Source organism: Hipposideros armiger, unplaced genomic scaffold (assembly GCF_001890085.2).
Source record: "Hipposideros armiger isolate ML-2016 unplaced genomic scaffold, ASM189008v1 scaffold_937, whole genome shotgun sequence".
Lineage (NCBI taxonomy): Eukaryota > Metazoa > Chordata > Mammalia > Chiroptera > Hipposideridae > Hipposideros > Hipposideros armiger.
Window position 1 is genome coordinate 524,108 of NW_017732287.1, and position 11,502 is coordinate 535,609.

The 11,502-nt window shown below is 45.5% G+C and overlaps 1 protein-coding gene across 1 annotated transcript in view; it reads right to left on the reverse strand.

Annotated features, from left to right (window-relative positions):
* Positions 1 to 7,492, reverse strand: part of CMTM8 (CKLF like MARVEL transmembrane domain containing 8) — a 93,484-nt gene extending 85,992 nt beyond the window's left edge. The window contains exon 1 of the mRNA XM_019630729.1: positions 7,056 to 7,492. Coding sequence (XP_019486274.1) covers positions 7,056 to 7,202 — 147 coding nt within the window. The 5' untranslated portion in view covers positions 7,203 to 7,492. The remainder of the gene's footprint in view (positions 1 to 7,055) is intronic.
* Positions 7,493 to 11,502: the final 4,010 nt, after the last annotated feature.

Consider the following 11,502-nt stretch of genomic DNA (forward strand, 5'->3'; position numbering starts at 1 on the left):
CAATTCCCCAGCACTGTTCCCATCCCCCCAATTCCCCAATAAAAATCTTAAAAAAAAAAAAGAACCTTTGCACTTCAAAGGACACCATTATATAAAGTGAAAAGACAGCCCACAGAATGGAGAAAAATATTTGCAAATCATGTCTGATAAAGGACTTATATCCAGAATATATAGAGAACTCTTACAACTCAACAATAAAAGAAACAAATGTAATTTTTTAAATAGCAAAAGATTTGAACAGACATTTCTCCAAAGAAGATATCCAAATGACCAATAAGCACATGGAGAATTGCTAGTTGTGACAGAAATACAAACCAGAGCCAAAATGAGATACCCCTTTACACCCTGTAGGGATGACCAGGATCAAAAAGACAGAAAATCACAAATCTTAGTGAGGATGTAGAAAACCTGGAACCCTCCTCATATGGCTGATGAGATTGCAAAGTAGGATAGCCGCTTTGGAAACAGTCTAGCAGTGCCTCAAAATATTAAACAAGGAGTTACCATATGACCCAACCATTCCATTCCTAGGTAAATGTCCAAGAGAATTGAAAACACATGTCTACATCAAAATTTGTACAGGAAGGTTCACAGCAGCATTATTCATAATAGTAAATATGTGGAAACAACCCAACCGTCCATTTTATATATATATATATATATATATATATATATATATATGGAATATTATTTGTCAGTAAAAGGAATGGAGTACTGATATATACTGATACACAGTATATAGCATGGATGACCCTTGAAAACACCATGCTAAGTGAAAAGAGCAAGACAGAAAGGGCCACATATGGTAGGATTCTATTTATGTGAAATGTCCAGAATTAATAAATCCATAGAGACAGAGAGTAGATTAGTGGTTACCAACTGCTGAGAGACGGGACGAATAGGGAGGGACTGCTAAAGGGTATGGGGTTTCTTCCTAAGGTGACAAAAATGTTCTAAACTTAGATAGTGGTGATAGTTGTACAGCTCTGCGGAAATCCTAAAAATCACTGCATGGTACACTTTAAAAAGATCAAGTTTATAATATGAATGATATCTCAGTAAAGCTGCTTTAAAAAAATGCATATGCCCAAAGTCTATACTATAATACAAGGGGTGAATTTTACTGTAGACTTCAATAAACTTGACTTTAAAGCGGGAACGGATTCAACGGAATTGTAATAGATAAGCATGATATGGGTGGTGGGAGGGCAATAGATGGGGGGAGGGGGGTTGTTACCTGGTGAGGGTGAAAAGGGTAACTATTGTATTGTTCTGTACACCTGAAACTAACAATAAAAAAAAAAAAAAGTTGAAAAAAAAAAAAAGAATATTCACATGCCTTCTATTTAATTCTATAATAAGTACTCGTCCTTAGAAAACATTGAAGACCATCCAGAAAGACTTAGTTTAAAGGATGTTTGTTATGGCACAGTTAAAGGAAAGAAACATAAAGTGAACAGCAGTAGCCTGGACGTTTATGGAATACTATGTGGCTATTAAGAATGTTATAAGAAATTAATCATTGATGAGGAAAGGTAATTAATCAGATCTCAGCAGGAAACAGGGCACATTCAGACTCGGTGACCTGAGTGGAGTTTAATAAAGGTTTTATTTATAAAGGAGAGGGCTGGAAAGCACAAGTGATCGCACAGTACCTGGCAGTAGTAAGCATGTGGGAGTGTAGTTATCAGAGCCAGAGGAAACAGCTGTGTGGAGAGGGCTGCCAGATAGACCACCTTCCGGACAGCACAGCCACCCTGCTGACACACCCAGCAGGGAGGAATCCTGGGGAATGAATACCCAGGCCCTGCTCTCCTCTCACCCTATAGCTTCCTGTGGGTGTCACCTTTGGATGAATCCAGTGGGACATCAGAGGGAAGCCCATGAGACCGTGTGTGTATGCATGCCTGCCTTCAGGGTGCAGAGCAGGGTAAAGAGCAGATCTCAGGGACAAACAGAAGATATCCAGCAGAAATGGCCACAGCAGTTAAAAAAAACAAAAAAAAACAGTGTAAGCAAAAAGTAGTTTGCAAGTGACTGCATTAAAAAAAAAATTACAGGTAAATAACCTATAACCACTTGAGAAATTCTGGAATGGTTTCGTCCAATGGGTAAATGGTGCTTCACTCAGAGTTCCTAACAGTGGTACTGCTGGCAACTGATGACACAATTCTTCATTGTTGGGGACTGTCCCATACACTTCAAGACATTTAACATCCCTGGCCCCTCGGGCACGGAACACCAGCAGAAACTCCAGGCATTACAATAACCAATTAAAAAAAAAAATCCTACCCACTCCCAGACATGGAGTTGTACCACGCCTATTAGCAACCACAGTGGGGACTAGAATTACATTTTTCTTCTAACCTGCATTTTTCTAATTTTTCTACAAAGACTAGGTATTGTTTTTGTGAAATGGAAACTATGTTCACCATTTTTTAAAAAGAACTCAAACAGAATATTTAGATTCCTGCTGTCAGTAAACCCTGTTCATCCTTACCCAACTAAGTTTGATCACGACAGTAAGTAAAAGCAAGGTGACCTAGCATTATTACACGAATGCTGTAATTCATTTTGAAGTTACCAATAACATTTAACAGGAAGGGTGCAATTAACACAGCTTCTGATATAGCATTTTTATTCTTCAAGTACTCATGATGGTTATGAGATCATAGCACCCTACAAGTCACAAGTACTGGAGTGCTTCTAGCTTGTTATAAAACTTGAAAAGGTGGGGCGGCTGGTTAGCTCAGGCAGTTAGAGCGCAGGCTCATGACATCAAGGTTGCCGGTTCAATTCCCACATGGGCCATGGAGCTGTGCCCTCCACAACTATTAGACTGAAGACAACTACTTGACTTGGAGCTGATGGGTCCTGGAAAAACACACTGTTCCCCGATAAAATTAAAAAAACAAAAAACAAACAAAAACTTGAAAAGGAAGGAAACGACTACAATTTGGTTTCAACACGATATTACATTGGCAAGGCCTAGAGTATTTTTAGTAGGTTACCTACTACCACTCACCCCTGTGAGAAAGCCAAGGCAAAAGATTTCGACAACAAATTTGGGGAAACAACTGAGTTTTGTTCTCTATTATTTCATTTCCCCTAGGTTCAAGCTGGAAGTCAGGTTCTTAGTAAATCTGTCACCGTATTTTGTTTTTTCAAGGCAGAAAAGTAACATTCTTCTGGGGGTGGGTCTATCTTAATCTCAGGGCTGGGACCTCAATAGTTTGAAACTTGCATTTCTTCCCACCCCAAGATAAGAATCAGTGGTACGATATTCCATTACAACCAAGAAAACATCCATTGTAAGCTGCATCCTGATTCAGATATTAAAATATGAACAAAAAAGTATTTTAGAATCAATAAAACATTGTATATCATTTAAGGTGATCCTTAACATTTTTAATTTTAAGAGTTGTAATTAAAAAAAATTTTTTTTGTAGCTTTAGTTTAATAGGCTCACACGACTGATGACAATTTAAACCAGCACAATTGTGGGAAAAGATAATTTCTGAATACGTAACAAAACACTTAAATTTGTGCGCCCTTTGACACAATTCTACTTTAAGGAACTTTGCCTCATAAAAATCACTGCACAAATGTGGAGCGAAGGACAAACAACTAAGATTGCTACAGCACTGGGTATACTAGTTAAACTTAGAAAGATGCTAGTTTTAAAATAGAAACCTGAGGAAATCAATACAGTACTTCCTTATGACAGAAAACTATAACAAAGCGAGATATCCCTGCAAAAATGTTCATGGTATGGTAAGTGAACACAGCAGTTTACAAATCATATATATATATATATATATATATATATATAAAATATATGCATAGAAAAAAGTATAAAAGGAGTTTCAGAAAAACTGAGAAAAATGCAAAGACAAAAATAAAAAAATTTACAATCTCTTTAAAAATAAGTAAGTTTTCTGATTGATAGAACATACCAAGTCCCCAGTATAATGAAGAAAATAGTCTCATATGAAGGCAATCATTGTGCTATTACAGAAGAAAGATGATTCTATAGGCTTCCAGAAAAAAGTTTCAAGAAATGGAAGAAATATGGCATTTGACATGTTGCTTCCCAGCAATTGTTGTCAGTTTTGGCTCAAGTAAACTCTTACAAAAATTTTTTTAAATTGCAATATATATTTTTTAAAAATAATCAGAATAACTACAAGGAAATAGAGGAATACTTTTAAAATTCTAAAGAAGAACAATTTCTAATCTAACATTCTTTTTTTTCTTTTTCTTTAAAGATTTTATTAGGGTATTGTAGGAGGGGAAGAGCATTGGGGAATAGGGGAAGGGGAACAGACAAGTTGCTGTCCTTTTGTTCTTCAGTCTAGTTGTGGAGGACGTCGCTTCACAGGCCCATGTTGGTATTATTGAGCTCTTCCTAGGTGAGGCAGTTGCTTGCCGGCCATTAGATGGCTGCTCACAGCGGCTCATGGCAGCCCAGCTCCAGGTCGAGCTGTTGTTCACCATCTTAGCTGTAGAGGGCGCAGTGTCACTGGCCCTCATGTGGTATCTGAACCGGGGCCCTACTGCTCAGAGCTGTCATTCCAAGCCAGCTCTTAACCAACGCACCACTCGGCCAGCCCAAATCTAATACTCTTTACCCAAACTATTAATTATGGGTAGCAGTTGAATCAAGACATTTTGAAAGATGCAAATCTCAATTTACACACGCAAACCATCTTTCTTAGCAAACTATCAGAGGCTGTGTGTTCTCCCAGAGGAAGGCAAGACAGGGAGGACACTGGTCATGGGAAGCAGGGGATCTAATGCAGGAGAGGGGGGAAGAGAATCTCCAGGGTGAGGCTGCAGGAGACCCAAGGCCATGAGCTGTGCCCAAGCAAAGCAGGCCAAGCGGGAGCAGGTCAGAGGATCCCACAGAAGGCTGGTCATGAGGATGACCTTAATAGAATATCTGATGTCTCTCGGTTTTCCTGAGAGATTTAGACAACTAAGGGAGAATTCGTGACTAGATATCTAGAAGACTAAAATATGGAAAAAGAGAATTACTAACTCCAGGGAAAATATGAAATTGGGCAGGAAAGGAAGAATGCTCACAGATTACGCAGCGGCTCAGTGTCCTAAGGTCAACACTTGATACTGATCTAACCAAAAATATAGTGGGAGGCAGGAAGGGTATAATAGGGGTGGTGAAGAGGTGGTCCAAGACAGGCTAGGCCTCGTCTTTCAGAGTAGGAAGCTAATGGATAACGTCTACAACTGAAAAAAATATATATCAAGAAACAGCATTAGGAGCACATTATTTAGAGCTCCAAGAGATTTGAATGTAGGTACCTCTAGGTATGGAGGTGGTGAGAGACACTTACATTTCTGCCTACAGGACTATTTGACTCTATAAACATGTGCATACATAGCTCTGTCAAAAATAAAAACAGCTATAGGAGTAATAAGGGTAATTTTTCTTACATTTTTTCCCCCGTCTTTTTCAAAAAATCTAAATCTAAAAGGATACATTGCCAATATATCAACAGTGGTTATTTCTAGTGATGGGATTGTGGGCCATTTGCATTTTTTTCATAAATTTTTCTATTTTCTGAAAAAGTGTGGAACATAGAGCATATTGATCATAAATCAGAAAACAAGAGGCATTTTCCTTTATGCCTGGTTGAAATCCACCCCAGGGTAGAAGCCCCATCTGTGTGATTTTAGCTTGTTTGCTCTGATGGGGAGCCTGGCAACTCCTTCATTCACACTGCAAATATTTGTTGAATTCCTATAAGCCAGGCCCTGCAAGGTGATTCCTATCCCTCAGCTTTTTATTGGGTCTTCTGAAGTCCTCAATACCAGCTGAGGGAACCAGCTGGGGGATGCACTAAGCCAACATTTCCCAAACTTGATGTGCACTGGAACGACCTGGGATTGAATGTGTAGGTCTGGGGTGAGGTCTGAGACACTGGAGGAGCAAGTAAGCTATTTGATGTGCACAGGTTTTGCTCAAGGTTTTCTCAGGGTTTTCAGCCACTTCTGCACCACCATGGCTCCCATTCTCTACCCCCATATATGCCAGATTTTCTTTCCACATATGTTTAAAGGAAAAGTATGTAAGATGTGGCGGAAGAAGCACTGGTTCTAACAGTTGGAAGTGATACCATCAGCACTTAAGAGCAGGTCTGCGGAGACAGGCCTGAGTCTGAATCCCAGCTCCACCAACTCCAGGTGTGACTTCCTTCCCCTCTCTATCCCTTTCTTCACTTGTAAAGTGAGATAATAATTAAAGCCACCTTCACAGGGTAGGATTGTTGTGTAGATTACATGAGAGCACAAAGGCATCTAAAGGGCTTGATGAGCCCCTGGCACATGGTGAAGACTCAATAAACAGTGGCCACCACTTTCTCAGACATGAAGGACTGACTGGCTGGGGATTCTCTGGAAATCACTTCACCTGTCAGCTTCCGTGTCCTCCTAGGAAGAGGAGAAAGCCTGGCCTCCTCCCCAGGAACGTTCTGAGCCTAAACCAGGATGTGCCACAGCACCAGGCAGGAGTCCATTTGAACCTCAGCGGTTGAGACCCTTGGATTTTACTCGGTAAACGTTTCCTGATTCGCCTCAATTTTACTACCAGAAAGACAACTACGTAGGAAAAGGAATGAATCCTCTCTTGTCTCTCTGATCTCTGGAAAGCTTTGCTTTAGGGAGGAGGCCATTCACGTGGAGATTAGGTAAGGGCAGCACCAGGTGTTCGTGACACTCACTAACACAAACGCCATGCCCACCAAGCATCCCGCTCCAGGATACGCACGCCGCGACCACGGACAGGGCCCAGCAAGTTGGGTTTCTCCCCTAACAGACATCCCGACGGTCACGACCCTCTTACCCCAGAGCCCGAGGTCTTTGGACCGCATTCAGAGAGGTGGTCTCTGAGTTTTGCACTTTGGGGAAAAGGAGAGGCCGGGCAAACCGGGTTCCTTTGAAGCCCGTCGGCGGATCTGAGTTGGCTCCCAGCCCAAGCCTCGCGCGGGGGTCCCTCTGCGCCCCGCCTCCCCGCGCCCAGCCCGCTAGGCACTCACGATCTCCGCCACGATGAGGAGCCCGGGCACGGTGCGGAGGAACTCCCGGTCGTAGGCGAAGCTGCTGCTGCTGGTGGAGAAGTTCTCCGCGAAGGAGCTGGCGGTGGTGGTGACCGTATGCGGCTGGGCGCGCTGTGGATCTTCCATCGTCGCGCCTCGGCCAGGCTGGCACCTCCTCGGGGACCCCCCAGCGCGTCCCGGGCTGGACGCGCGGCCCTGAGCCCCGGGGACCCCGGTGCGGGGGAGGGGAGCGCGGCGGGCGCGAGGAGGGAGGGGCGCACAGGGCGCCTCCCCGGGCCGGACCTGTCGCGGCGCGTGTCCTGCGGTGCGCGGCAGCCCCCGCTCTTCGGCGCGCGGACTCTAGGGCGCCCCGAGGGCCCGAGAGGAGGAGGAGACCGACAGAGGGGAGGCCGCCGAACGGCGGAGGCAGGCGGCGGAGGCCGGGAGGAGGGGAGGGGGCGTGGAGAGGGGCGGGCGCGAGGCGCGCGGGGGTGGGACGGTCCCGCAGAGGAGCCGCGGGTCGGCAGCCTCCTCACCTGTTGCCCGGGACGGATGAGGCCCACGCAGCGCGCTCCAGCGCCCGGGGTCGCTGGGCGGGCTGCGCGGAGGAGGGGGCGCGGGGTCCCGGGCGCCTGCTGCCCCCCTGCGGGGCCCTGGCCTCCGTCAGGCTCCGCCTCCCTTGGGCGGGCAGCCGCCGCTGACCTGTCTCCTTCCACCTGACGGCGGCCGCGGCTCGAGGGGCCCTTAGGGATCCCGAGGCCTCCAGGAATGAGGTCTCTGAGCCGCGACCGAGGCAGGGGGGTGGGGTGGTGACTCGCCAGCGAGAAAGAGCGGCGGGAACTCTGACCCGGCCGAACCTTAGACCCGAGATCGATGCAAGGCCGCCAGGACTTTCCAGGAGACCGCCCGAGCTTCTCCCCCGCCCGCTGTGGCCGCCACCACAGCCCGGCGTTATTTCCTGCCCCTCCTGTCGGGAACAATGTGAGGAACCAACTTAATCGCTGGGCTTTGAGAGCGGGACGCCTCCAGGCGCACGCAGCGGCGGTGTCCCGGGGGATCCGTGGAGCCGAGGTGACGGCTCCTGGCCGGCAGATAGGAAGGGGGAGATATTTAGGGTCCCTGGTCGAGATGGATCAGTGTGACCGTCCCGTCACCCTCTGAAGGAAATGTTTGGAAAAAAGCTCGAAAGGTACGGGTTGTGCAAAGTGAAGTTTATGACACCCGGGCTGTGTTTTTCTGGGGTGGGGAAAGGGACGAGGGGACCCCATTTAGTGACACAACTTTTTATAGGGTCAAGTTAGACCCCAGCTCCAACGCCGCGGCGCTAGCATTTCTCAGCTGTACGACCATGAGCCAGTGGCTGCACCTCTCTGGACTTAGTTGTACCATCTGTAAAATGCAGGTTTTGATAGATGGACCTCTCCCCAAAAAGAGCACGTTCTCAGTGGTCCCTCCCGTTTTGTGAGAGGATGGCAAGAAAACAAATTTTATTCTGAAACCACCAAAGGGAAAGGAAATAATCCTTGGTCGCAAATAGAGGTTTGCTTTGGGGTCACAGGGAAGGCATTCCCTCTGATCTGTTCCAACACAGGTTAAAAAAAAAGGAAGTCAGAAATGACATTTTATCCACACTATTCTATCAGCTGAACTGACAAGAAAGCAAAAACTATAGTCTGATAAAACAAGGAATTCGTTTCTTTCAAGTCTAGGGCCTAGTGGGGAGTACCTCAGGAGTAGAAGTTAAAGCTTCAAAAACATTACAAGGGCCGGCCTAGTGGCACGTTGGTTAAGAGCTGGCTTGCGACGCCAGAGGGCCCTGGTTCGGATCCTACATATGAGGGTCAGTGACACTGCCCTCCCCAGCTAAGATGCTGAACCTGGAGCTGGGCTGCCCTGAGTCAGCCGGCTTCGGGGTGGGCTGCAGCCCCTGCTGCAGTGGGTTGCCATGGGCTACCGTGTGTAGCCAGCAGCCAGCGTGAGCAGCCAGCAGTCGCCGTCAGCGGCCGTCCAGAAGCCAGCGATTGATCTGCCTCGCCCTGGAGGAGTGCAATGATGGTGCCAACTTGGGCCAGTAAAGCGACATCCTCCGCAGCTAGACTGAAGAGCAAAATGACAGCAACTTGTCTGTTCCCCTTCCCCCAATTCCCCAGCGCTGTACCCATCCCCCAATTTCCCAATAAAAATCTTTAAAAAAAAAATTACAAAAAGGTTTCAGAGAAATTCTACCCCCAAATTCTATCCCCATGGGCATTTGCTAAGCACTTTGGGCGAGTGGGCAAATAAACAAGAAATAAAATACAGTGCTTTCCCCCTAAAGCAGCGGTTCTCAAAGTGTGGTCCCTGCATCAGCAGCCTCAGCATAACCTGGGAAGTTGTCAGAAATGCAACTTCTCAAACCCTACCTCGGACCCACTGAGTCAGAAACTCTGAGAACAGAGCCCAGGAAGCTGTGTTTGAACAAACCTTCCAAGAGATGCTAATACCTATACTCTGAAGTTTGCGAGCTACTGGTTTAGAGAAGCCAATAATGTAGCTGCAGGGGAAATAAGAGATACACACATGAGATGGCTGGAGGAGTCTATGGCATCATTCATGACATTTACAGGAAGACAGGAAGGAAGTCTAGACGACTCTATTTCTGTAATACAAAGGACAATTCCTTCTCAAAAACCCCTTGCAGCCAGATGGATTTCAAAATTTAGATTTTTTTTTTTTTAGGAAGATAAAACGTACATATACCATATACTAATAACACCCTCAGTGAGGTCTGGAATGGTACTGTAATCAAATACATGGATTTTCTGCAATGAAAATATAGGAATGACGTGTGTCTGAGTTGTCTGTTGCAATGCAATAAACACTCCTCGGACATTAGTGGTTTAAAATGACAACTGTCTTACCTGCTTGTTAATCTGTGGGTCAAGAATTGGTGCAGGACTTGGCTGGCAGTTCTGCTCTGTGTGGTGTTGGTTTGAGTCATTTACTCAGTTGCTTTCAGCTGGTCACTGGGCAGGCCTAGGAAATTCCACAAAGCTTCACTCACATTCTGACACTTTCAGGGCGCCACCTCTTAGGCTTCCTCACAGCATGGTGGGCTCAGCATAGTTAGACTTCTACATGGCAACTGGCTTCCAAGAGGGAACATTCCAAGAGGGGCAAAAGCAGAAGCTGCAGATCTCCTAAGGCCCAACCTTGAAAGCTACAACAGCATCATTCTTGCCACATTCTATCCGTCAAAGCCAGGGACAAGGGCAACCTGGATTCAAACAGAGGGGAACTAGATACCACCTCACGACGGGAGGAGCAGAAAAGAATTGTGGCCATCTTTTTATCCATGAAGTGGGTTACATAAAGACAATAAATAGCTTCACATTTGTGTAAGTCAGGTTGTTCTACCAAATAAATTGTCTTGGGAACTTGAGAGGAAACTCTTAGGTTTTAGCTTTTTAGATTTCAGAATTACAAAGAAGCAGTGGTACACTGGTTGTTGACAGATTGTCTGCTCTTTTCCAACTACTGCCTAGATTCAGGTGCTCGCTCATCTTCTGCCTGAAATGCTCCTGATTGGTGTTCATTCCACCAGTGACATATTTATCCAATTCACCCTCCATCTTCCTGTAAGAATTATTGTCCTGAAACCCCAGGCTGGAATCTGGGCTAACATCCCACTGTACATAGTATAAAACCCTTTATAAAGTGGTTGAATCTCTTCTCAGCCCTTCTCCCAACCTCTCTAGAGTGCTTTCTACTCTAACCCCAGTACACTGTTACATGCCTTTGTAGGTGTGACCACTTTATGTCCATAACAAACTTTCCCCAGTCTAGAAATTATATATCCTTCAAGGCCCATTTCAAAAACTACATTTTGGTGATTTCCTCTGGATTTCCTTAAAGCTTGTTCTTTTCTTTAGAATTCATTAATTTTATGTGCCTCTCTTCTCTACTTCCTGAGGGACTATGAATCACTTTTCTTTGTGCCCCCTCTGCCACAGGGGAGTGCTGAGACCCCAACTTGATTAAGTGAAGAAAAATATCAAAGGAAGAAAAGGTGACCCTGCCCTCCTGTAAAAGGCTTCATGCAGAGCAGAGCTCTGAACTGAGACTTGTGGGAAGTATATAATTTGTAAACATGGCAGAGAAGGTGGACAGGTGAAACATCACCACAGCTTATAGGAATGGTCCAAATGACACCAAAAGTGCTGGGATGACCAGGCCATGTGCAAATAGATACAGAGGAATCTAAGGAGATCTGTTTGCATGGAATGTGGGTGATGCGTGGGGTGTAGGCTTAAGGGTTTGACCAGAGTCTGAAATATTACCACAAGGCCATATGACCTCATAAGCAAAATTTATGGCAAATAGCACTCTCAAGGGCCCGTGGGACCCAGGCCATTCAGTGGGGACCCAGGGCTCATAAATAATTCAGTGAAATAAGTGGACACCTTGG